Source organism: Opisthocomus hoazin, chromosome 30 (assembly GCF_030867145.1).
Source record: "Opisthocomus hoazin isolate bOpiHoa1 chromosome 30, bOpiHoa1.hap1, whole genome shotgun sequence".
Taxonomy (NCBI): Eukaryota; Metazoa; Chordata; class Aves; order Opisthocomiformes; family Opisthocomidae; genus Opisthocomus; species Opisthocomus hoazin.
Genome location: NC_134443.1, coordinates 1,766,757 through 1,793,164, shown reverse-complemented (window position 1 = coordinate 1,793,164; position 26,408 = coordinate 1,766,757). Strand labels below are relative to the sequence as shown.

The following is a 26,408-nucleotide window of genomic DNA, read 5'->3' as shown; positions in this document are numbered from 1 at the left end:
TTCCGCTTCCGCCGCAACCATCGAGTGTCAGTCCTCCCGCCGGCGCAGAGCGGCTTCCGGCGGCGCCTGTTCATGGCCGCGGCGGAGGAAGCGGAAGAGCTGGGAAGATGGCGGTGGCGGGGGGCGCCTGGGGCTGCCGGGGGATGGAGGCCGCTGCGGGGAGCTGCCGGGCCCCGCTCCCGGCCTGGCGGGGGCTGCTCCGGGGGCTGCTTCTCGCCGTGCTGGCAGCGGGTGAGGCTGACGGGGAGAGGGGCGGGGTGGGGCGGGCCTGGCGTCCCCCGGTTCGGGGCCGCTCCACGATTGAGGCGGAGGTGGGGAGAGCCTCGCCTGGCCCCCTTTGAGATGGCGGCACTGGGAGCCCTCGCCTGTGCCCCTCTGAGTGGAGGAGAGCCTGCTGAGATGCGGGGAGCCGCTGGTGTGTCCCTCTCTGAGGGGGTCTGTGTCTTCTCCCCAGGCTCCTGCCGGGGGAACTCGGTTGAGAGGAAGATCTACATCCCGCTGAACAAAACGGCGCCGTGCGTTCGCCTCCTGAATGCCACCCACCAGATCGGCTGCCAGTGTGAGTACAGAGCTGCTGCTGGGGGTACCCGTGCCGTGGGTGACGGGGTGCAATGCGGCTCTCCTGTTGGACTTGCCTAGATCAGCGTTGCCCTTGTTGTCAGTGCCGTTTTCCTTGTTTTCCAATCCCACTCCGTTAAAGCTGAATATGCTGACCTGTTTCTGCTAAATTGAGGGGTGGAGACCTTAGAGAGACTCTGTTCCTACAGACCTCGAAAACCCCTGCCAAAGCACCAGCGTTTTGAGCTTGTGCAGTCAGCATGCGCACAGGAGAAAAGGAAGCCACAGCTTCTAGGGGTACGAGGCAAAGCTGTGAGCGCTGCAGAATGCTTTGGGGTTGATGGAGGGCAAGAGAAAGGGAGCAGGGAGTGAAGAAGCGAGGAGGTGGCATCTGACGGGAGCAGAGGGTTTGGGGCTTGTGCAGTGCTTGTTAACTTTGTAAGGTTTTTTTGTTGTATTGAAAAGGGCACGGCAGGACTGTGTGACTGAAAATTAAAAGCCAGCTAAGGGAACCCCATTCAAGCAGTACTCCTGGCTGACGTTAGTGTGACTCAGTGTTTTGATCATTTCCAGTTCCATTTTGCTTCCCCAGTGAGCCACTCCCTGCGGCAGAGGTTGACAGCAGCCACTGCAGGGCAGCACAGCTGCACTTGGTCTGTCAGATAACCCAGGGTACAAGGGTCTCTGACTCTCCTTCCACCCTCTGTGTGAGCCTTGTGTTTGGGCAGACAGCCGTACGCGGGCCTGCCTTCCCGCTCACAGGCCGTTTCCAACAGTGACAGCAGCTACGAACAGTGGGAGTTGACAAAGTGCTTGTTTTTATCAGTAGCTGCTCCTGAAAGTGCTTTGTCCGTCGTCTGTTTTCTTTGGCACGGGGTGAAATGACGAGCGGTGGACCTGCTTTGTTGCTCGTCCCCTTTTGCTGTCACAATCTTTTGCCCCTTGTGCTCTTTGGGTTTCTGAATTTGCAGCCTTTACTCTCTGCCGAGGGGCAGCACTGAACTGCTGCTGTGACTGGGCCCCCTCGTGCCTTTCTCTCTGCTGTCCTTCCTTATTCTCTTCAGTCACTGGAGACTTTTGGTGCTTTGTTAGCTGGAAGTCCTTTGGTGCTTTGATGTGCTGAAACAAAAGATGCTTTCAAAGCATGAGTGCTCATTTCTTAATTTAAGCTGTTCAGCTTTTTTTTCGCGCTACTGTAAGCCACCATTCCGTTTTCTGTCCTGCTCTAGTGAAATGGTGCCGCTTCACCAAATTGCTTCCTTGAGCTGTTCTTCCCTAAAGCCCTAAGTAACATACTGCCCTGCTGTTCCAGGGTGGTTTGGGTGTGTGAACAAAGTAGATCCCTGTGAAACCGTGAAGGGCACGCTCTCTTTCCACAGCCTCCATCAGCGGAGACACGGGAGTGATCCACGTGGTTGAGAAGGAGGAGGACCTGAACTGGGTGCTTGCTGATGGCCCGCACCCACCCTACATGATACTGCTAGATGGGAACCTCTTCAACAGGTCAGTCATCAGCCGTTTTTACCTTCCCAGGGTGACTGGAGCCCAGAAGACCAATATGGGTTCCTAATCTGGTGATGAAAATGTAATTCTTCAAGTGACAGATGGCAGAATCGGCCCTGACTGCACTGAAGTACAGTGAGGTTGAAACATTTGTGGGTTTGCTGTGTTTTAGTGCCTGAATTTATTTCTTCTTAAATGTGCTGTTTTGCTGTTAGAAGAGCTCTGCTCTGTCTAAATTCTCATGCCGTGTTCATCGCTGTAGCAGTTACTAAAGTTCATTAAACAACGTGATTAAGATTGGTCACATCTCTTGCTGGTCAAAGCAGCAAAGAAGTGGCTGAAGTTTTCTGCTTGTTGCTGTCTGCATAATCTTACACAGATCTGAGCAGATAAAAAAAAGGGATGTGGGGTTATTTTGATCAAAAGAATCATCACATGCTTGACTGTCAGCATGTCTTGGATTGTGACTCTTCACTAACGAATTCATCATTTCACTCGTATTTTCTCTCTTCAGGAGGGTGATGCTGCAGCTGAAGGGAACCTCGCGAGTGTCCGGCCTTGCTGTGGCCGCTGCCGACCCTAGCCCTCCGCAGGGATTCTCTCCTGGTTTGCAGTGCCCCAATGATGGGTTTGGTGAGGAAATGTTAAGTCTTTATAGGAGGAAGAGAAGTGATGCCTTTACATTGCACAATCAAAGCAAGAAGTGCAAAGGGTAGCTGAAATGGCAGCTACGCCTTAATGTCAAAATGGTGTTCAAGCTAGCAGGCCCGGTACGTGCTTTCGAAGCAGCTGGTCTGACCTGGAATCCCATCGTTCCTCAGCAAGGGCTGGGACAGGTGTTTGGGGGAAGACTGGTCGATAAGCTGGTTGAAACAACATTAAGACACTAAAGTGTTAAACCTGATCAAGGGTTGTTGTAACTTCTTCAACATGTGATGCTTACACTTTGTCCACATGTGATCGGTAAAACATCTTGTGTTTGCATAGGCTGAGTCACTACTTTTTCAAATGACATTCTGCCTCCCTGAATTCCCCCTATGGTTTCAGTTAGGTTTTCATTTCCCTGTTTTTTCCTGCTTCAAGTTTACTGTATTGCACTTTGAGGGGAGAATCTGCTGCACCTTCTGAGGTTTGCCCAAAGCTTTCTGCTGTGAAGGATGCCGTGCACGCTCCCGAGATGAGTTTGGTGTGCTGGCATTTGTCACGTCTCTGCCTTCGTGCTGTTTGCACGGTATCTAGGTGTTAAAATGATTGGCACATTATGGATGCCTTAGGGGTACTTCCAGCACATGACGAGCTCAGAAAAAGCGGGTTTGTATGTTCCTCCTTTTGAAGTATAATGTTGCTCTGTGTGCCTCCTCCACTCTCTCAGCATGTGATAAATGCTCGCTGAGTGCTCGTGCCAGCCTCCTGGCATGGGATGGCTTCGAGCAGGCATGTTTCTCACTCTGCGTGGCACGGCGCTCTGTCTCTGCCACTCTGCCGCATGCAGTGACCAACTCCATCTCTCCAAGCTTTTGTCAGCTGGTTCCTCAGCCTGTAATGGTTCTCATTCTGGATTTGCTGCTATTTTCTCAGCAGGCCCTACCTCTCCTGCAGTCTGTTATTCTCTTGCAAGCTCAGATTTGCCCATTTCTTTCTGTTTCCAGGTGTCTATTCCGAAGATTACGGCCCTCAGTTTGCACACTGCAATAAGACTGTGTGGAATCCTGTGGGGAGTGGACTTTCATATGAGGATTTTGATTTCCCTATTTTTCTCCTTGAAGATGCCAATGAGACTCAAGTTATTAAGCAGGTACTGCACTTCCTCAGCGAGTAGAAGAGGGGAACTGCTACACAGCTCAGGAAAGGGGGCAGAAGTTTTGTTTTCTCTCGGTTTAGATGTTGAAATCTGCAGTAAAAATGTATGATCCAATTTTATATAGAACACACAATGCTAAGCTAAGAAAGGCTAAGCTTTGTAATGATTTTTGTTTCCATCCAGTGTTATCAAGACCATAATGTCCCTCGTGATGGATCTGGCCCCGAGTACCCTCTCTGTGCCATGCAGCTTTTCTCCCACATGCACGCTGTCACCAGCACGGTTACCTGCATGAGACGCAGCTCCCTCCAAAGCACCTTCAGCATTAATCCAGGTGAGCGGATTCCTCTTTCCTTGTCGTGATGTGGGGTGAGGCTGGTGGTAAAAATCCCGGTGGAATACAGCTGTGCAAAAGAACAAAAATTTTAGAGCTCCGTAAAGGCTTGCTTGCTAACTGAGCCTTTTCAGAATAAACTGACTGGTAAGGAGTTTTGGGCGATGTTTGTCATCAGTTTCAAAAATAATATGTAGAAGAAGTGCTGGCTGAGAAAGGTGCCTAATACCTGCTACACAGATCATCAAGAATGGCTCTAAGATTACTGCTCCGTTAGACTGTGCGTGCATGAACTGAAATCCTGGTCCTGGTGAATGTTTTCCTGGGACCAGGACTTGAGCCCTGCTGAGCAGCAGTTTGCTCCTGTGATAGGTCCACTGGGGAGCTACAGCTGACCAGAAAGCTCATTTCTCATGCACCACTGCTGTAGTCTCAACGTAGGCGATGTTGTTTCTATTTCCTAGAGGTTGTATGTGATCCTCTGCTTGACTACAATGTGTGGAGCACCTTGCAACCTATCAATTCCTCTGGAAAAGTCGATCCTGAGAAAGAAGTTATTCTTGTTGCTACACGAGTAGGTACCGCTTAATCTTGCTTTGTAGAGCGTGGACTGGAAGGATTCTGGGAAGTTTAGAGGCTTAGAGGCTCATGGGAGTATATTCCTCATAGATTTTCATTTATTCCCATGTTCCAAACCTTCTTTTGCATCTGACTGGCTATTGTGTTTCTGCAAGTAGGAGTCTTTTACCTATTGTTACGCTATAAAGACATCTGCATTTTGTTTCTTTCCCTCTTGTTAACGTGACACTTCTTCAGCATTTCTTCACTGATGGAACCAGACAAGTAGAAATAGTTAGCATGTCTGTTACGCTTTCCTAAGATTTTTCACATCCTTAAAATGTGTTGCAGAGGGAGGCAGCATGGTTGGCTCATCTATATTTTTGAGGGGGGCAGGCTGAATCACATGGAGATTTTGTGGTGTGTCAAGCAGTGAGTCAGTGTCAGAGCTGAGAAGGGAGTTCACTTCCCTGTCTCGCAGTCTGTTTTACAGTCACTTTACACCCTCCAGAGATGTAAGTCCAAAACTCCGTTTTGTCACTGTCTCAGAGGCCCATGCTGACCAGCGATGCCAGCCTTAAAATTATGGCACGCTTCCTAATCTCAGTTTTCAGGCCGGGGCTGAGGGGTGGCGGCAGTGGCAGGGCTCTGAGGCCTCAGGGCTGCCACAGCGATGCAGTTGGTGTTTTAAGTTTCGTTGGGCGAGGTGCTTTCGTTCTTCCCTTATCAGTGGGGTAGGAGCGAGGGGATAGATTTGCTTTCCCAATACGATATTGCTCTGTTTGTGTGCACATTTCTTACGCCTCCTGTTCACGCTTACAGATTGACAGCCATTCCTTCTTCTGGAACATTGCACCTGGGGCAGAGAGCGCTGTCTCTTCTTTTGTGACCCACTTGGCTGCTGCTGAAGCCCTTCATAAAGCATCAGATGTTCATTTGCTGCAAAGGAATATAATGTTCACCTTCTTCCAAGGGGTAAGAGCAGCGGCATCGCTCCACCGTTTGGCTTGCTCCAAGATAGCAAATCAGCCCTTGGCTCGCTGCAAATGAACTTTTTCCCTGCTCCTTGTGCGGAGTCATTTATCTGCGTCCACATGCCATGGTTCTCTCCACTCCCCCAGTGAGAAGAGGATCTTAATTGCACTGGGATAACAGCAGCAGATGGAGCTTCCACTGGGGCAGCCCATATTCTGCCCCACAGTTCATTCTGATTGAACGACACAAACTTAGCTTTCCCTCCTGTCCCCTCCCGGTGTGCCTGTCTGTATGTGTGTTTGTTCTCTGCCTCACCCCCGTTCAGGATGAACTGCGATGGCCAGGCTTTAAATTCTGAAATGAAGCCCAGAAAAGGCTAGATTAAAAATATATGTGTTGACAGCAGCGAAATGTAGCTCATTTCTGAGAGCCCAGCACTGGAGCTGGCAGCTGTGGAAGAGCAGAGCAAGCGCTTGGAGGAGGGACTGATGGCCAACAGCTGATGTTCCCCTCAAGGCATCTACACTGATGGCTTCTTTTGTGCAGCTTTGTGAAACTGGCTCCTCCAGCCCCATGCTGCGGCTGTGATTCCCTTCATTCACCCTCCTCAACACACGTATCCCTGGTCAGAATTTCCCTGGGGGAGACAGGCATACAGCCCTATGGAGCAGGCATTCTCTGTCACGCTCCCGGGATCTAGGAGGAATGATGAGACTTGGCTGTAAATTAGTCAAGAGGGGAGTCTGGTGGCTCGCCTGACTTTGTTGCCCTGCTTTGTTGTGGGGATTCTCTTTTTAGGGGCGCCTGTTCTTCCCCAGGCAATGCTCAGCTTCTTGCAGCTCCCTTGACAGGCTCATTTCTGCCATCTAGCCTTCCCTCCCTTTTTTCCGGGGAAGCAGACATCCCTCCTTTCAGGAAAGCTTGGCATGTTTAATTCCTGGAATGGAGAATTGCCCTTTTCCCTGACTTGCTGTCCTCCTTACCAAAAAACAAAGAGGATGACTTGAGCCAGCGCAAACGCTGTGTTAATGCCTCTGTTGTTACTTAGAGTAAAAGTACCTTGCTAGATACTGGTGCTCACTGAAGTCTGACTTTGCCTCTGTGCCTTTCTTGTCTGTGGAATCCAATAATCGTTTCCTATATTTTTTTGCCTTCCTTTTTGTCCTTTGCTCCATCACTTCCTACAATGCCTTTATCTTTGGAGCCAGGCACAATGTAATATTTCCTTTGGTCTTCTGGCGTGTTCCAGGCTCTGCGAACCTTCAGAAATGCTTGGTGCAGCAGTTGGCCCTCAAACTCTTGGTTTTGGTCCACCTCAGCCTCTCAAACATTGCCGTTAGTTGTGCCCGGCAACTATCCGTATATGATTCATGTATGGTTTGTTTTTTTCTATTACAGGAGACCTTTGATTACATTGGCAGCTCACGAATGGTATACGATATGGAAAAAGACAAATTTCCTCTCCGCTTGGGCAACATTCATTCCTTTGTGGAGTTGAATCAGGTGTGGGATAAGTTAGGGGACCTTTTTATTCCCTCTGTCTCTGTGGTAATTTAGCTGTGGTTTTCCCAGCCAGCCTTTCACTGGTATTGATTTTTCCCTGGACTGAACTTCCCTGCACTGCAAGACTCAGTGATGTCCAACCATGTACTTATGGTGGGTTTTTTTTTCTTGGAGGTGGCTCTAAGGAATGGCTCAGTTTTATGGATGCATACAGACCCCGTCTCTCGGATGAACGAATCTGTTGAAGGGCAGGTAATAGAAAGCAATCTGTGGCTGTTCATCTAACCAAAATGCTGTGGGATCTTTAGCACGCTGCAGATGATCAGGTTGTTAACCTTTCTGAAGATGATATACACCCGAAAGAGCAGTGGAACAGTGCTTTTTTTCCTCTTCTTTCAGGTTAGAAACTTGCTAGATATTCTGAGTAACAGCAGTGTGGGAGCAACCGTGACTTTGCAGGAAGCTGGATTTTCGCAGCCTCTTCCTCCATCTTCCTTCCAGCGCTTCCTTCGGGCCCGGCACATCCCCGGAGTGGTCCTGACCGACCACAGGACTGCCTTCCAGAACAGGTAACTTCTGCCGGGTGGATGGGCAGAGGCTGGCCCCCGGCCGAAGGCTGCGAAGCCAGCAGAGGGCATCTGAGCTCCTGCAAGGCCTCTGCCAGGGGTGTGCTGCCTCACATACATGTAGAGCGGCAGTCCGGCGGGAGCCGAGGAGCAAACGTGTGCCATGTAACTGAACGAGCGCAACATAATTATTCTGACAACCGAAAGAAATCCAGTTTTGTACAGAAAATGTTCCCCACAGCTGGCTGGGAGCCAGAGGTGAGCAAATGGCAACTGAGCGTGCCTAAGCCTCATCTGTTCTTCCAGAAGCTAGTTGCCTTTTTTTTTTTTTTTAATTTAATATAGCTCTGTATTTTTGATGGCAGAAAGCCCCAGGCATTGGAAAGGGAACTTTCATTCACCCCACATGACCCTACTACAGCATGTTCTTTGGGGATCCCCTGCTCCTCTTTGACTTTGGAAGTGGAAATGTGGGGTAGAGGACAGACACACGCCTCTCCCCGAGACTCTTCAAATTGTCTCTTTCCCTTCATATTCTGTCCTTCTCTGCTGTTTCTGAGAATCTCTGTAGCAACCAAGGGGAAGTAACTTCCCTTTCACCTCTAAATCTGCACTGCTCTAAAGGGGTATAAACAGCTGGGGTGGAAGAAAGCGCAGCTCACTGCTGTGTGGCCCATCTTTAACCTGGGGAGATCAGTCCCAGGTTGGCTGGGAATGTCGGGTGCATAGACTGCAAAGTGGGCTTTCAGCCCGATTTCCAGTTCAGCTGCGTGTGCTGCAGTTACCTTGGTCTAAATCTCTCATAGCGTTCACTTGGAATTCCTCACCACCTTCAAGATAAGGCATTAATAAAATCCAGTGGCACAACTTGCCTCAGAAGCCCTCTTCCCAGGAGACTTTCTGCATGGGCTGTCCTTGCCTCAGTTTCTCTACCCGTTTAATAGATTGGGCTGTTGCCCACCTGAAAGCTAATCACAGTTTGTAAATTGTTTGGAGATCCTCAGATGGGAGAAGCTGTGGAAGGGCCAAGTTAATTATAAAGCCTCATTAAATGGTTTAAGGAGCGTGTGGCAGGGCAGTGCTTTGGCAGGGCTGTATCTCTGCTCCCTGGAGACTGCTCCCACTGTTTGCTTTAGGCACGCTCTGAATTGAATTCCATGCCCTGTGGTCGCTTTCCGCCCCTCCCCAACCTCTGTTTGCCGCCTTCTTTTCAGATACTACCAGAGCATGTACGACACTCCAGAGAACATCCGGATGCAATACCCCGAGGGGCTTACGCCTGAGGAGACCTTGGAGTATGTCACAGACACAGCCAAGGTTCCTACTTTGTGTTTTCCTTAGCTGCTGAGTCTGGGGTGGATGGGGCTTTGGGTAGGGGCAGACCGAAGCAGGGTCGTGGGGAGAGTGTGAAAGCTGTTTGCTAAAAGGGCAGAAGGAAGGAAGGAGTGCTTTGTACAGTGACAGAGGCGATAGGCATTGAAACGCTAGCACGATGTAAGTGTTCTGATGGATGTGTAGATTCTGGCTTGCTCTCCTTGCTTGTTTTGCTGGATCTGCCTATCTTGATTAACACAGAGCGCTCTTCCTTTGCAGTCCCTGGCAGAAGTTGCCACAGTGGTCGCCCGTGCTCTCTACCGGCTTGCAGGGGGAGCCAACAACACCTCTGCTATTCAGGCAGATCCAAAAACGGTACGAGCAGATGGAATTGAGTCCCTGGCATCTCTGATGAGCCCTCACGTACTTCCCTTCTGTCTCTGTTTATATGTGTTTACACAGCATGCTGTCCTGTCTGTTTCCACGAGGGCTTTGCCTCCCCCCTTATCCCTTTCCCCACCACAGCTGAATGAAAAAAACCTTTCACCCTTCTCTAGTTCCTTGCCTCACGATCTCAGGGCAGACGTTAAGCTTCACGAGCCCTCGACAAAACAGAGCTCCTTTATTCTCGTTCCACAAAGCAGAAGAGGAAGGTGAGGTGAAATGGCAATGTGTGCGACAGGGCTCAGCGAAGGAGTCAGTAGAGCTGGAATCAAACCCAATTTTCACAGCTCCGTCCCGAGTTATGTACGCTTGGGACATACAGTCTCTGCTTTGCTGTGCTCTTGGCCCTTGTAGTGGGAAGCATCTGTCAGCCAAATGATCTTGAGAGGTATAGCTGTTAAGACACTCTTTTCTCTCCTCTTTTTATAAACCAATTTCCATCTCTTTCCAGGTCTCTCGAATGCTGTATGGGTTTCTGATTAAAATGAACAATTCCTGGTTTCAGTCCATCATTAAACCAGACATAAAAGGAATTCTGGGTAAGAGTAACACAGGGGAGAAGAACCCAGGAATGGGTTTGACCCCATATGTTGCCTGGCAGCTTTCTAAAGCACCATCCTAACATCGTCTGCTTCTGGCCATCTCCCCGCCCATCCCTTTTCTCTGACTGTTCCAGGTGATGTGCCCCAACATTACGTTGCCGTTTCCAGCCCTGTGAACACTACCTACCTTGTACAGTACGTCCTGGCCAACCTCACAGGCACTGTTGTTAACCTCACGAAGGAAGAGTGCCTGAACCCTGAAAAAACACCCAGCAGTGAGACAGAAGTAAGTGTCCGTTAGAGTGGGATGGTGGGTGAGGACAGATCCACTGTCCAATTTGCTGGTTTCTGCTGTTGAGGAAAGCTGGTTAGGAATGCTTTCTATTGCTCGTAAGAACACATGGGAGAACTGGAATACTCCTCCAACAAGGAGGCATCTTCATGCTCAGGGGCAGGGGAGGAGTGGGCAAAAGGATCCCCTTACAGTGAGAACAGTCAGTAAAGCCCCTCTCTCCCCAGAGACACGGGTGAGGTTCCAGAGCAAGGGGATAATCTGCTTATTTGGTAGCGGCTGTTTGCTGTCTCTCACTCTCCCGTTTTCTCTGCAGATGTACGAATATGCCTGGGTGCAGGGTTCTCTGGACCCTAACTCAACATCACGAGTCCCCTACTGTGTTCGGTCAACTGTTCACCTAAGCAAAGCACTGTCTCCTGCCTTTGAGCTGAGGCAGTGGGGATCCACAGAGTACTCCACATGGACGGAGAGTCGGTGGAAAGAGATCCGTGCCCGAATATTTCTCGTAGCCAGCAAGGAGCTAGAGGTGAGTTTGTACATGTCTGGAAAAGGAATTGGAGGAAAAAAACATGGCTAGCTTTGGCTAACATCTCCTGACAGCTGGAGAAGCAGGGTTTGTTGCAAGATCTTGTGCCGTCATCCTGTGTGAGCTCCCCAGTTAAGAGCAGCCTGGCTTTGATCCTTGAGGATGAGGTAACCGAGAAGGCACCTTAGGGTGATAACCCTACCACCTCCAGCCGTTCGTGGGTTAATAACCTTGTTGCTGAGGCTGAGACAGTGCAGGGATAATCAGGAGTCCCATGAGCAAGCCGAGCTCTGTGAATAAAAGATAGAAGTGACAGGAGTCTGAACTCCTTCCCCAAGCACAGGAAGCCATGCCAGGGACTCTGGCTGTTCAGGTGTTTTGCCTGATGTGCAGCCCTGATCTTCCTTCCTGCCGTTCGAATCCCCTCTCGACAGCGCAGAAAGAGCTTCTGCACAAACCTCCACGAACGAAAGCTGCTGTTGGTTCGGTGTCTCGATTCTAAGCAGCCCGTAGCTGGGTGTGAAGTGCCAGCAGAAGAAGGGTTAAGCGTACAGTCACTTTGAGACTCTGTGCCTGTCCTGATGCCCTCTGGTTGGCTGTTAATGATGTCATACCCTGTCAGGACAGACTCAGGAGTGCACGGCGCTGTCGTCATCGTGTGCTAGCAGCAAGCCACCCAAAGGCCATGCGAGCCCAGGCGATTGTTGCATCTCTCAGAGGGTTATTTGAAATCTGAGCAATTTACATGTGTAGCACCAGGCCTTGCTGACACTGTCAGGCAAGCACAATGCCCTGCCTGTGTCGCTCAGCCTGTTGCCGCCCAGCAGGCACTGGTGCCCTGGAGATACACGGTTTGAGCCCAGCCAGCCCTGAGATGTTGACCCGATGTACTGAGAGAGTTGTAGCGGCACATGAGTGTCTGGCTGCTGCCTGGGAGCTGTTCTGAGATACCCAGGGGACACTGGGAGCAGCGGTTCTGCCGTGCAAGGAGAAGGGCTGTCGGGAAGGAGTCGAAGGAGGCCTTAGACTGGTCTGGCACTTAGGCTTCAGGAAGGGTGCTGAGCAGGAGATGATCTCAGTTATGCAAAGGCTATGGGCAGCTGTTGGTTCTGCCAGCAGCTGTGCTTGTTGAAGGCTTTTGCAGCTCCTTGCTGGAGGAGGTGACAGTTCATGCAGGAGTAGCCAAAGTGTTACATTAAATGCTTGCTAAAAATCTTTGCACTGCGTCGAGCGCCCCGAAACATGGTATGTTCTTCATCCCAGATACAGCTTTCTTACCTTTTCTTTTAAGCAACAGTTTGTGTGCACTGTAGATAACTCCAATGAAAGCTGACCTGACCCTGTCTGGCAGTTAGCTTTGTCTAAATCTGTAGGGTTCTTGGAGTATCTTTTTATTTCAATGTACGCAGTGCCTCAGTAGTGAGCTGGTCTCTGTAGCTTGCTGACAGAGACCCCATTTGATGCAGATTCTGTGAGATGCTGCAGGTGTGTGTTTGTAACAACAATGCTAAGTGTTTCTCATCCCTTCCTAGATAATCACTTTGGTTGTGGGCATTGCCATTCTGATCTTCTCTCTCCTCGCCACCTATTTTATCAACGCCAAAGCGGATGTACTTTTTAGCATCCCGCGGGACCCTGGGGCTGTGGCTTACTGAAGATGCTCTCGGGGCTTGAGGAGTCTTAGCCCTTGGATTACGATTGTCAAAGATAAAACTACACTGGAATGCCCCTCTCTCTGGATAGGGATGCAAATGGTTCTCTCCAGAGCTTCTGTGCTTGGGTTCTGGGGACTGAGCCCTAAAACATAAGAGACTTTCCCAGAAAACCGTGCCGACCAAGCCCTAAAGAAACTGTGACTGATAAGTTCCCAAAGCCTTTCTGTTTAATGTGTCCTTCTGAGCAGCTTGAGAGGATTGGTCCTGAATGCCACCGAGGCGACAGTGTGATGAATGTGTTCCCCAAAGGAAGGCGAGGGCGGAAAGGGTAAAGGCGTTTGCTCTGGGATGTGTGTGGACCAGCGGATTTCCGTGGTGTCTGACAGCGCGGGTTGCCTGTTCACGTCCAACAGTTGCTGTGAATCTGGGTATGCTACAATGCAGGGAGGGCAAGATGAGTTTAAGAGGTGATTAGATGTAAAATGTCCTTTTTTTTAATGGTGCAATATTTTCTGGGTTTTGTATATATATAAATAGTTCCATTTAATTAAAAAAATCTCCACTTACAAATGAACCCATTGCCTGTTGTGTCTTAGTTGCTGCCAAAAGGACCAAAACCGCTGGGTGTTGCAGTATGTTTTGGTCTCGGGAGAAACAGAGTTTATCTGATTCTGTTTTTGATTCACACTGGAACGTTGATTTCTTTCTGCAGCTGGACAAAAGAAAGACATTGTGCCCTCAGACAGGCCAGGGAATGAACTTGCTGTTGTTTAGACTGTAAGCTCTCCAAGGCAGGGGTGGTTGATCACTTCAAACAGTGCTTTGTACGCTGGTACCTTGATCTCGGCCGATCCCTAGGTGCTGGTATAATAAACGTGTTTTTTAATGAGCGTGCTCACACACTTTGTTTCCTTTGATGCTATTGCTTAGTGCCCGGCAAGTCTGGGCTCTTGCGGCTGACGGTTGTGACTGACCGGACACTTGGATGTTCCTGGTTGTTTCTTTTGTAGGAAAATTCACTTGTTCTTCAGCAATCATGATTGAAAGGTGAGATTGTGCTGTTGTCCGAAGTGAGAAGCTCAAAAATAGGTAGAGCTGATTAATTCCAGAAATCAGAACTGAGGAGAGCTAAAGCAGACGTCGCTTTCCCTTCCCTAGAACGGGCTTGTGAAGCCTTTTCTCAACTAGGCATACACTCTGGAGTTTTAAAGTAATTCAAGACCTCGTACTTTCAGGGCTACCCTGAGGGAGACTCCTTTCCACTTGCTAATGCATCCTGCTATCAGGAAACTGCTCCTGATACTTGGTGGAATGTTTCTGTGCCTGATTTCATTTCTCCTAGCAATGCTGAAGAAACTCATATCTCAATTTACAAGGAGATATCTTGTCTTTACAATAAGGATTTTCATAGCCTCTAACTCCTAATCTTTGGACTCATTCCAACTTTGTCAGAATGAAATCAGTTCCCCAGAATTATCCAAGTAGGCTATTTCTGTGCATGAAACTGTTTTGGGTGAGACAGAGGACCTCAAGACAGCATGTGGTCTGGCAGAGAATATTGTGGATTATGGCTTTCTTTCCCTAAGGTAAGTTTATTGTATATATATTTTTTTTTTTACGTATCAAAATGCAAAGGCTTAATTCACGGCAGAGCAGTGCTGCGTGGAGAGGTGGTGGGATCAGTGATGGCTAATCAGCACATGGGGTCAGTATACACAGGCTTCTCAATAATTTTCAAATTAAATATGTGTCCTTCCCATACTTCTCTCTCCCATCTTTCAAATTGAGATTCTGTGCTTGGGTTCGGGCTTTTTTCTTTTTTCCCCTGAAGGCTTCTGGTTGGAATATTCCCCCCCCCCCGCCTACAAACAGAAATAAACCCTTTTACCACTCCCAGCCCCATTTTCCACTCCCAGCTTTTTGTTCGGAGCTGCTCTCTGGCGAGGCGAGCAAACAGCTGCCTCCGTTGTCTGTGCCTACGCCGCTCCTTGGATGGCCAACAGGTCTCCCCTGTGGGCACTGCAATGAGCAGCCCTCCTATCAGTGGCTGACAAAAGGAGGGGAGAAGCAAGGGGGCTAGGCTGGCAGGCGCTGCAGCAGAGACACATTTTCCCTCCTGCTGCCAACGCTGGAGAACAGCGCAAGTCTTCTCTTGACTGTCAGCCCCAAATTTACCCTGAGCTGGGGGTGTTTGCGTGTCCCTCGAACTCTCTTGGTGCCAGCAGCGTCGCTGTGCGGAGGGGTGAAAGGAGAGGCAGTAGCCGTCGGCGTTTCCAGCCCTCCGCGTTGTGTTTTGCCATGGTCAGTAAATTCGTTTTGCTCAGCTGGCTTTTGATGATGAGGCTTGCGCCGTGCAGATCTGAGCCTTCCCTCCTCTGGGGAATTGGGCCTGAGTGTTGGATGAAAGGGGGTGGGGAAGAAATAGTCAGTATTGCGGGATTCGTCTGGGAAGTAAATGAGCTACGAGAGAGTCCTCGTCCCTGGGTTCCTCTTGCCTGTCCCTCCCCAGACTGGCTGCGGCCGCTTCCCGTCCCCTCGCAGGGAGACGGTCTCACCGTGACACGCACCCTGCTACTGCCCTGTTTCGCAGGGGTGAGGGGATGCTCCTGGGACCTGGGGGCAAACAGTGCTTCAAATACAAAGATGTTTTGTTAAAGTGAAGCTAATGTTGGTGAAAGGAACTGCTTTTTGTGTCGTGGAGAGTGAAATCCCATTTTATGCAGGGACAAGACCATGCGAAAAGGTCTTGTGTTCACCTGCATCCCTTTCCAGATCATAAATGGGGCAAGTTGGGAGGAACTGGGATCTCTGTGACCTATTCAGTCGTTCAGTCTCACTCCTGATCTTCAAACAAAGAGCTGACAGTGGATTTGGGAGCGCTCGTTCCCCTCCGCTGGGACCAGGAAAGCCTTTGCTGCTTTGTGTACGGCTACCAAAGCGCTGCCCCTGAGGGAGCTGCTGTCTGCTGCTTTAAGCCCGGAGTTAGTGTCTTAGCCCTGGAAGGGCTCATCGTAAGCCGTCCTTTCCATGCCTTCAGTCTGAGCACAGTTATCTGCAGGAGATAAACGTCCCCAGTTTAAAAACGAAACAGGCTTGACCCCAGGTGTATCTTTCTTTGTAGTGTACGGCAGCTGCCTTTGCTCTGGGGCTGAGTTGTATCTCCAGTTCCTCCTCCCGCCCGTCGTGGTAGAACAGCAGCTGTCCTCAGCTGCGCAAACCTTAAAGTTGATAACTCCCCTGGTACGCTTTTCTCCATCACTCCTGAGATTATGTGCATTAATTAGAGCATCCCTAATGCTAATAAGCAATGGGGAATAAGCGCCTTCTCAGTAGATTAATGTGGAAAGTAGTTTGAGTATTGGTATATGTGTGCATTTATTTTTATCTTTGCCACAAAACCAAAATTACTGAGTTCTGAGGGGCAACTACGTGTGTTTTGATGTGTGCCGGCTGAGGAAGGTAGAGTCTAAGCTGCGCTGGGTGATGGTGCAAAGCTGGTGGTACGGCCTCCTTTGAGGTAGGCTGACATGAACGAGATCATTTCCCTGTTCAAAGCCCATTTGCTTTGATAGGTAGAAAAGTTTGTGTGGGAAATTATGCAAAGCAGATGGAAAGCAAACAACTTTCCTGCTCCGCCTCTGGTCGTCTTTGAAGCAGCGACTCGGAGCAGAGCAGCCCTGGCTGCCTCTTGGTAGGGAAGGGATGCAGCAAGCACCACTTGTGTCTGTCGTAGCTGGTCCAGGAGGACGTACTCCAGCTGGGAAACAATTCGCAGGCACGCTCTAGAGATACCTGGCTGTTTTCTGGCTTCGACAGGTTTCTCTTCAGTGATTTAAGATACTCTCCCGCTGACAAAGGTTACCAGCTCTCTAGCACAGTCAGCAGAGGAGACAAAAGCTCACGCTGGTTCAGTTCAGCATCGCAATCAAGTTCAGGTACTGGGAAAATGCTCTCTTCTGGCTCTTAAGACTTTGGCGTGTTGCTCTGAAGCAGGAGTGCTTGAATTTCTTCCAGAACTAGTATATTTTGAGGTTTTACATCAGTCCTGGTCTAACCAGTTTTTCCTGACGCTTATAGATGCTGGATGGCTTTTGAGTTCTGTCCAAGCTCTTGGCATCCTTGGCATCTTTTAGGCACTGAGTGCGGCAGGGCAGTTACTCTGCTGGTTTAGTGGGAGGGGGGTTCTGCAGGCTCTCTCCCCTGCTCAGTGCTTGACCAGAGAAACGGGGAAGAAAGGAGAAAGTGGCTGAACAGCCAAGGGCAAATTCACTCTCAGGAGACAGAGCCTGGAAGAAGCGAGTTCTGCAGCCCTCTGCCAGGGGAAAAAGAAGTGATGCAACATCTAGCAAGTCTTGCTGAACTGCTCCTCAAAACAAACAGGCCGTTGACGCCAGCGAGGGCTGGGGCAGCTGCTCCCAGGGGCAGTCGCCTGTCTGTTTTGCTCTCAAAGGTAAAGGCTGCAGCTCTGTGCCTGTTCCCAGTCCCATTGAGTCTGATGCTGGCAGGACAGCCCTGGAGAAGATCAACCAGACAAAGGAACCACCTTTCCTGTTGAAGTAATTCACTACCTGTTGCCGGCTCTTTTGGCTGCAAGGTGTCAAGCTAGGAGCAGAAACCCGGAGATTTTTCTGGCTCACTTTTCTCCCGACTGTCCTCCAAAATTACCTTCATCCCTGTGCCTTGCCTTGCCCAGACCCATGAGAAGTCCTGTCCTTACTGATAACCCCACAGACTCTCCATGGACCTCCCACCCATGCCTCTGGTACTGGGATAGTGCTTGGATTACCCCAAACCACCTCCAGCTACATCAAAGCCCAGACTTGGTTTTTTGGGCAGCCCCTGACTCCCCTTGCTGCGGAGGGCAGCTGGCACATGCTGTCTCCGCCGTAGAGCCCCCAGGCATCTTGCTGAGACACGCTCTCCCCCCCTCATGCACACACATAATTTGCAAGCATCAATTTCCTCTCGTCTCTCCCCACACAACTCTACCAGGGATTTCTGCACAAAAAGAAGATGCCACTGACTCTCTTGACCTCCGAACTCCGCTGCGTCCCAGGAGGCAGAGGGCTGGGGCTGAGCCCAGAGAGGAGGGTTTGCAGCTGCCCCTGTGCCCTGAGGGGGGAGGCATATGGGGGTGACAGTCAATGAGACAAGGAGAAAGGAGAGGAAGTGTGTGTTTTCTTAGCGCCCGGCCTCCCAGCTCCTGGGAACTTTATGGCTCTGGAATATTAAGAGGCAGGAAAGTTAATTAATACCCAGAACAAAGCCAAGGCTGTTTGGCTTCTGAGAGAAGGAAGCAGTGGAGACAGGAAGAAAAAATTGGTGTCGTCTTAAATAATTTGTTTTCTACGTTTGATCATCAGCTAATATAGAGATGAAGCTCACTGGCAGGATGACGGGATTGATTTTTGGAGACCAGAGAAAGAGGTTTTCTGACAAAGTGCAGAAGAGTTTGTTGGGTGAGCTATAGGAACAGCTACCATCGCCTTATTCAAGCTGGGGACAGAGCTTGGGACATTGCAGAGCAGCATTTGTGGTACCCTGCTCGCTGTCACTTCTCTGAGAAGTCGCTATTTCTCTTACTTGAGGTGACACTTCTGCTCCCCATGTAGCATCCTGCCTCTCCAGTCTGCCCAGCTTCTGCTGTCTCCTGTTCCCAGCGCTGGAGCCCAGTGCCTGTGCTTTGGGCAGAGATGGCCTTGCTAGGGCTGTCATTCACCCCCTTCCCTTCTCCCTGGCGGTGTGGCGGGGTTTGGTGTGGCGGGGTTCGGCTCCCGGTTGCGCTGTTGCCTGCCTGATAACTAGCTCAGGATTTAGAGAGATGGAGGTGTTGCTCTACGTGCCGCTTTAAGGCATATTCAGACAACCAGACCCTCTCTTCCCAAGTGACAGTTGCTTAGGCGTGGATTATTCAAGGGAGAGTATTTACCTCTAACTGCCAAATAAATAGGTGGAGAAAACCTTCTACCTGCCACAGGAGCTACTCCTCTGCTCACCTTTGAAACTGCTTTAGATCTGTCCATGCTGAATGCTTTAAAGACCTCTGAGCTTTGTGTGCCCTGTGCCTGGAGTCTCTGTGAAGTGGGCCTGAGCCCATGCTTTGCCTACGTAGACTGGCAGGTCTTTGGTCCATGGACCGATAAAGTGGATACAGACGTAATGGAGGTGGTGTGAGATGTTGCTGTCTAAAGGGCACATCGAGTCCTGTGTCCCAGTCTGGTGCTCTGTCCAGTAGCCTATGGGTGCTCTCCAGTAGTCCTGCTGCCATGATCATTGACAACTGCTTTCTGTGTCCTACCCATGAGCAGCAGCGAAGTCCAGCTGAAGGAACGCGGGCTGTTGAGCTCAGGATAACTATCACAGCAAGCAAGGGCCATTGGCTGGCACCCAGCAGGCATCTGAGTCCAGCATGTGTTTAAAATCAGGGTCTGACTACTACAAATAGAGTGTAGGAATTGCCAGACTGGACCATGCCCAGCATCCATCTCTGCTGCTGCCCTTGTCTCTGACAGAGACCAGTGCCCGCTGCTGGGAAAGGCACAGAAGAGCCTGGAGTGACCCCGCGCCCCAAATCCACGACACCCTGATGATACCTGGGCACCTGGTTCCCCCACTGGGTACCATTGCAGCCGTCTGCCCTGGTTCTGCTCGACCTTGTCCCCTCTGCGTGCAGCGAGAACATCCAGTTAGACCTCGCCACCATGCCTGTGCGTCTGTCCATCCGTCTGTCCAATGTCCAGCCAGTCGTGTGCACTCCTGGAGACGAATACCAGGGCTAGAGAAAAAGGAAGGTAGTTTGGGGAGACCCTGGTTCAAGCTTGCTCTTCCCCAGCCTGCCTCCTGCAGCCCTCTGCTCCTGGGGCCCCGTCCTTTTCTCTCCAGCCTCTTTCAGCTGCGTGTCGAGCCCGAGGGCTTGTATGTGGTGCACTTGCTCGGAGGAGGTAGAGGCTGAGGCAGGGATGAAGGATGCTGCTTAGGACCTACAGCTCTCTGCTACCCAGGTGATCTTTCCCCAGTGCCAGCGCAGCTTTAGCAGTGAGGTTTCTGGGGCTAATCAAGATCGACATACAAACAAAACAGCATCTCTGCGTCTCGCAGCCAGCAGAAAGGGAGAAGCAGATGGGCTAGAGGAGGCAGGGAGCTGCTGCTAAATGGATTGATGGAGAGGCCTTTAAGAGAGATGGATTGGAGAGGGAGCCGCTGGAGGAAAGGGCCGGGGCGGCCACGCTGCGAATGGGGCAGGGGCCCAGGGAGATGATGGGAAGGGAGAAAGGCCTGCAGATAACAGATGGATGGACACAAAGACTGGAAGGGAAGAGAGGGACAGATGGACAGGCAATAGAGAGAGTCAGGAGAAGAGAGGGATCTGAACGTAATTAGATTGGATCCGATTATGACAGACTCGATTAGAGCAATATTATGATCAGGAGCTTCTGTCGCTATTTGGCTTTTAGGGGGGAACAAAGCCAGAGAGCACGTGTGGAAGGGGGACAGGCAGAGACGAAGGGAACCGGGAAGGATGAAAGGAAAGGGGCTCCTTGTGAAAGCTGTCAGTGGTGGTAGTGACAGATTGTCTAGTTATCGAGCACCGGGGCCGTCTGTCACCGACCGCTCACAAAACCTGCACTCAATAAAAGCCAGGGAGACAAAGGCGAGGAGAGGAGAGGAGAGGAGAGGGGCTATCGGAGCCGAGAGCTTCTGTCACTAACCAGGCAAGTGTGCCCGGGGCACGGGGAGAGCCGTGCAGCTCAGGGGCCTTCTGTTGTTAGTTAAGCACATGCACGAGTAAACAGGGGTGTGCACACAAACACACGTGCTGAGGGGTGCTGGACCTTGCTCAGCCACTTACCCACACACATGTGTGCCCCGCAGCCCTGGTTTGCACGTGCACACACACTTGTCCACATGCAGCTTGCACAGACAGCCCGCACGTGCGCACACGGTCGTGGGCTCTAACATAGCGTGCCCAAAAAGGCCTTGAGGCTTCGCAGGGCATCACCACCCTGAGTGGCTGCCCAGGTGCTTCTCCAGCGTCGCTGCGAATCGCTCTGCTTCCCGCTCGCTGTCTGGGAAGAGCCTGGTAGCTGGAGCATCACCGGGCCGAGCGTCGCAGCGTGGTCGGCGAGGCCTCGCGCTGTGCAGAGTCTGAACCTCCGCAGCCAGCCCGGGCTGCAAGAGCGTGCCGCAACCCCGATGCGATGGAGCTGGCAGCTGCCCCCTCCACAAACCGCGCTCGTGCGTCTCCGGGCAAAGTGTAGTGGCAGCAAACGCGACGCTGCGGATGCTGCGGGATCTCTGACGGCTCGGCTGCGGGGAGCGGTCCAGCAAGGCAGGTCTGCCAGAGAAGACTTTGCCGTGAGTGAGCAGCTGGCGGTCACAGGAACAGCGGAGCCCAGCACCTCTTGTCCCGCAGAGGGTCCTTGCTGGATGGGGTGCAGTCCCGCCGTGCGCATGAAGGTGCTGGTTCATGGGCGGGAGGAGTAATGCCCCCACGGGGACTCTGTCTTTCTGGCATCTGTGAGTGGTGGCAGGGGGTTCCTTCCAGGTCTCCCTCCCGTTGTTTGGACGTGCGGCCCCTCACCGTATAAAAGTTACAAAAACTCTGTCTGGGTCTGCTCCAGCAGCACAAGGGTTAAAGCTGCCTCTTTTCCCTGACAAGCCCAGGCCAGTGTGGTCCCCAGTGGCTTTCTACAATATGTCGCCTCATCTCCTGCCAAATGCTGCCTCTCCTAGTCGCTCTTCATACCTCGCCGTGCCCTCCCCGCACGCACGCAGGAGGCCTGGAGCAGGGAGCCCGGCTCAGGTCCCCCCGGCCTCGTGCCACGGCTCCTCTCTCTGCAGCTGATCCCCGAACCTTGTGGATCGAGGTGGGCAAGTCCTGGAGGCCTTCATCCCCTTGGATGGAAACACCACAGTGGACTCAGCTGGGTCCATCAGCTTCACAGGTCAAGCCGAAGGTGACGAGAGATTTTTAAAAGTTGGCTGTGCTCCCACCAGTGTTCACCGGCCGCTTTCTTCTTGAAAGCTGTGTTGAAAAGGAGGCCCAGGAATTCAGAGGAAACGAGGGTTTTCTGCAGGCTTCAGCTTGTGGGCTCCTGCAGTTAAGAAGCCTGGTTGGTTTTGACAAGGAATACCAGTTTCTGCCAGCCAGCAAGTTGGGAATCTCAGAATTGAAGCACTAAGCCAGAGGGTCTCCTGTTCTCCCTCCCCCAAGTCTCATCAGGTTTTGGCCAGCCCCAGTGTGTTTGAAGCTCAGAAGTTCTTGCTGAGGAGGTAGAGAACGAGGCAGCAGCCAAAATCCTGGGCATCCCGGCAGCTCCCATGGGCTGCAGGCTCTGAGCAAGGACCAGGGAGCATTGCAGCCATGGGGGGAAAAGTGGCTTGGATTGCAGGAGTAAGGTCTTGAGTTTCTCGCTCTGCCGTCACCCTCCCGTGAGACCTGTGGCTTCCTCTTCCCCCGCTCCCCAGCACAGCCCTGCCCGTGTTCGTGTCGTTTCTCCACGAGCCGGTCGGCTCCATGTGGGTTTGCGGGCTGCGTGCGTGCGCCCAGGGCTGCGTCCTGCCTGGTGACACTTCTCAGGTACAGAGAGCAGCAGTTTTCCCAGCCGAGGCCCGTCCCCAGGTGAAATCCTCCCTCCCGGCAGTGCGAAATTTGGATGCTGAGAGATGAAGGGGCCTTTGCAATCTCAGTTCTTGTCTGCGGGAGGAGGAAGGCTGGGAGTCTGCGTCATCCCCGGGCAGGGTTAAGGTGACTGCGTTATGGGAAGGGTTGCCCGCGTCCCCACAGAGCCCTGTGCCTCGCTCCCCGGCAGACCCACGAGAATCCAGGGTGGGACGATGGATTTGCCAATGCCTCAACTTGAGAGAAGAACTAGAGTGGGAGCCGACGCCTGCGCGCCGGCCTGGATGCTGCGCGCTGCGATGGCCGCGAGGCCAGCACAGATCGGGCCTGGCATCCCCCGTGGGGAGGCTCTGGCAGCCGCTCGGCTCCTTCCCTCCCCTCCTCGCCGAGCCCAGCCCGGCAGGATGCCCGGAGCAGCCCAGCCTCAGCTGCGGAGAGAGGTGGGGCCCTGCTGGCGTCCTGGCAGGGGGAGAGGAGCTGGGAACCGGGGAGGGACAGGGAGCGCAGAGCGAGAAATAAATGCAAACAGCCCTTCGGGGAGATGGGGGGCCCAGGCGGAGCACCGCGGCGAGGGAGGAGGGGGCTGCGTGTGCGCGGGCAGGGGGATGTGGGGTGTGCAGTGGGGGTGGGAGGGGCTGCTATGGACGTGTATGCGCTGCTCGCGTGTGCGCGCGGGCGAGAGGAGCGACTTGCGCGTGCGAGAAGCGCGCGCGGGACGTGCGTGTGCTGGGCGCGTGACGTGCGTCGCAGCCAGCGCATTATCCAGGCACGCTGTGCATCGCGCGCGTGTTAGTCTCGGGGCGGATGTGGCTATTGCCACGAGCTCATTAGGCGAATATTGTTTTATAATCGGTGCCATAGCAATGGTGAGGCAGGCTTCTCGCTGCCACCTGATCCCTCTGCCTCGTCCGCCGCTCGCCCTGCAAACTCCGAGACCATCTGCTGATCCGTGCCACGGGCTGGAGTCCGCCCAGGTGCCAATGCCCATCACCTGGGCTTCGCCTGCCGTGCGGGGAAGGGGGAACCAGCCCCCGGGGCCTGGGAGGGAGGCGAGGGGGGGGTCCGTAACCCCTGGTGCTCGGAGGAGGGAGAGGACGAAGGTGGGAGACTCCAGCGAGCAAACTGCGGCGAGGTCTGGGCGGACACACAGAGATGCGTACGCGTGGGATGGGGACGCAGCGATTTACCGGGCAGGGAGCTCACCGGTAACGAGGACAAACTAGAGCGGATTTTCTCAAGGCAGGGTTTAACAGGAGAATTTGAAATTGGAGAAGGGTGAGAGGCAGAGACCAAGTCTAACCCACAAAAGAGAGCATTGTTTCGTGCTTAAATAGAGGATCAGTGTTTCACAGCAATACCTGTGTATTCTGGGTACCTCTTTCTTTCACTTTCTTTCTCTTTCCTCGCCAAACTTTACTACAGGTGTATTTTACAGCAGCTCACAGGCAGGACCTGTGGGATAGTTGTTGTTGCTGCTGGTGGATCCTGTCTGGGAGAGGCTCTCCGTGGTCTGGGCACCCACCGGTGCTCGCCCACCCCACCCACGCACCCGCAGACCCGTGCATCACGTGGCTGCGTGCACGGGGACACGCGTGTGCGCCGGCACAGCACGGACGCACAGCCCAGCTCACACATGCACTCACACCGCGGCTGCGGGGGCCGCACACCCGTGGGAGCCACTGGGAAGGCTGTGCCACCGGGAAGGCTGTGCCACTGGGAAGGCTGTGCCACCGGGAAGGCTGTGCCACCAGGAAGGCTGTGCCACCGGGAAGGCTGTGCCACCGGGAAGGCTGTGCCACCAGGAAGGCTGTGCCACCGGGAAGGCTGTGCCGTCGGTCCCGCTTCTTCTGCAGACGCTGCTCCTCGTCCCACCCCGGCGCGGGGACTTGCCTGCCTGTTTGTCTCTCCCTCTCCCCTTTCCACGCTCGCTCCCATCTCTCTATTTCTCCTTTATGAAATATGCATGGAGAACAGATGTCGCCTTCTCCTGGAGCACCCCCACCCTCCTCCCTCCCTCCCTCGCAGCCCACCACCTCCATCCACCCTCCAGGACCACATCCAACCTCCACCTCCCTCCTCTCCCGGGGGCTCCAACCTCCCGCACAGCCAATGGCATCCCCTCTCTTAACTTTAATATTTATGAGGGGGGGAGCAGAGGAGCGGCCAATGAGGCGGCTGGGGTCGGACCCGGCGTGCAAGGCTGGGGTGTATATATAGCGTCTATAGGGGCACATGCCTCCTTGGGGTGTCCATCTCAACGCGCGGCGGCCCGCTCGTACTCCTGCCCGAGGAGTAGCATGCCTGGGCCCCGAGGCTGCCCGGGTTCCCCCTGACCCCCCCAGTTCCATCCCACGGAGCAGGACGCCGTGCGCACCCGGAGAAACTTTCTGCCTCCTCGATGGACGGATGAGCCAAGCGGTTTGTCCCTCCCTGGATTACTTCGAGCTTCATCCTGCTGGAAGAGAAACGCCGGAGCCCGGGAATGGTCATCGGCTTGGGGGTAAGGTGCTGCCCTGGGGCTGGCTGCGAGGTGTGGTGCTGCTGGAATGGGAGCGGGGCAGGTGGGGAGAGGGGCAGCGAGATAAGCAGCGTGGTCTGTGCAGGAAGGTGACCCTCAGCACAAAGCCACGGGCTCTCTCGGGCAGGGGGCTTGACCTCGGCGCGAGGTTTAGTGCTCAACCCCGCGTGCGCATCCTTCGCTTTGGGCTCGGCGGTGGCGTGGGGGATTTCCCATCAGGAAAAAGAAAAGGAACCTCCATTCAGATGGCCTGAAAATGGGTCCGTGACGCATTTTACGTGGCCAGGGAAGCTTCAGAAATTGTTACGCCGCTGGTCTGGAGTGCAAGGAAGAGGGCAAGCGAGAAGGTGGGAAGCATTGCTTCCCATTGGGGGTTGAAGCGTTAGTGGGGCTTTGCTGGAGGCAGGACTGGAGCAAGCGTAGATTTAAAAGAGGCACTTGCAATAGATGAATTTAGAAAGGTGGCAGTTTACAGTTCATCTGAAGGAAAGAGTGAAAAAGAACCACGCAGAGCATGTCGCCCATGTGAAGGAAAAGCTTTCTGAGGACTGGACTAACCCAGCGAAGGAGGAGTGGGATAAGGAGTTTGTCTGGGTCCGGTACTGAAACTTCTCTTCATGCAAGTGGTCCAGCATCTCCTGCCGACATCCTTCTGCGACTGAGACGCCCGTGCAGGACCCCCACCTCCTGTGTTTGTGCACCTTAAATTCGCTCGCGAGGACGTTCAGGCAGCGACAGCAACGTGTCCCACAGCCTGTGCCCTCTGCGGACCGCGGCAGAGCGGTGAGTGGTTCCCGGGCTATTCCTGGGCCAGGTTGCATCCCCGTCTGCCCGAGAAGAAGGAGGTTTCGCAGCCTCCCCTGCTCCGGGATGGACTGACACTCGTGTGCCTCGGGGCTGGTGTCCCAGGAGGGGACAGAAGGCGGTTGTTTGTCTGCTTCCCTGCCCTGTGCTGAAGCGATGGGGCCAGGAGGCAGCAGAGCCGCTCGGCCGTCTGTGGCTCACCCGCACGTGGACTGCACCTCCGGCGCGGTCGGATGAGGCAGCACCGGAGTTTGCGGAGCAAGAGGAGAACAGGCCTGTGGTTTTCAGAGCAGCAGCGCCGGGAGAAGGGGGAGGCAGAAGAGCGGTGAAGCTAGTGCAAGAGGTCAAACCCGGTTCCCGTCCCCAAGAGCAGGGGGCAGAGTATTCACAGAGAAGCTGCGCACACCGGTGCGGAGCTGCACGCGTCCTGGACGTCCGTGCACCGACTCCTCGCCACGGCCCCGGAGCGGAAAGTGCAGAGCTTCCATGGCACGTGTCCAGCCCCAGAGCCGACCTTCCCTCCTTCTCCCAGCCCGGCTGCAGCCTCTCCGGAGCTTGCGCTGACGGCTGGGGCAGCAGCCCTGCCCCGCTGCTGGGAGCCGCGGTGGCTGGGAGCGATGCTCCAGGGACGCTTTTGTGAGTGGGAGTGGGGCGGCACGGCCAGCACGCAGGGAAACACGGCCGTGGCGACGAGCCTTGAGCTGGGCGCGAAGCTGCTGCTGCTCGCGGGCCAGGCACCGGCTTGCTTTGGGTGGTGGTCACCCACGGACACGCTGCTCCCTCCACCACTCAGCACCAGAAATGAGGTCCCAGGTCTGTAGGAAAGGGACAAGAGCATAAGAAGAAAAGCAATTAAAGTGGGAGGGGCGTGGAGAAGGTTAAATGAGGTG

At 53.1% G+C, this 26,408-nt stretch overlaps 1 protein-coding gene across 1 annotated transcript; it reads left to right on the top strand.

The window, feature by feature from the left end:
• Window positions 1–117: 117 nt before the first annotated feature.
• On the top strand, window positions 118–13,460 carry NCSTN (nicastrin). Its single transcript, XM_075445329.1, has 17 exons — window positions 118–231; window positions 455–559; window positions 1,938–2,061; window positions 2,576–2,694; window positions 3,711–3,856; window positions 4,046–4,196; window positions 4,661–4,770; window positions 5,577–5,729; window positions 7,128–7,232; window positions 7,407–7,484; window positions 7,632–7,801; window positions 9,013–9,115; window positions 9,392–9,487; window positions 10,008–10,095; window positions 10,233–10,384; window positions 10,707–10,919; window positions 12,452–13,460. Exons 1-17 carry the CDS (start codon window positions 144–146, stop codon window positions 12,572–12,574), a joined length of 2,124 nt encoding a protein of 707 aa, XP_075301444.1. The 5' UTR covers window positions 118–143; the 3' UTR covers window positions 12,575–13,460.
• Window positions 13,461–26,408: the final 12,948 nt, after the last annotated feature.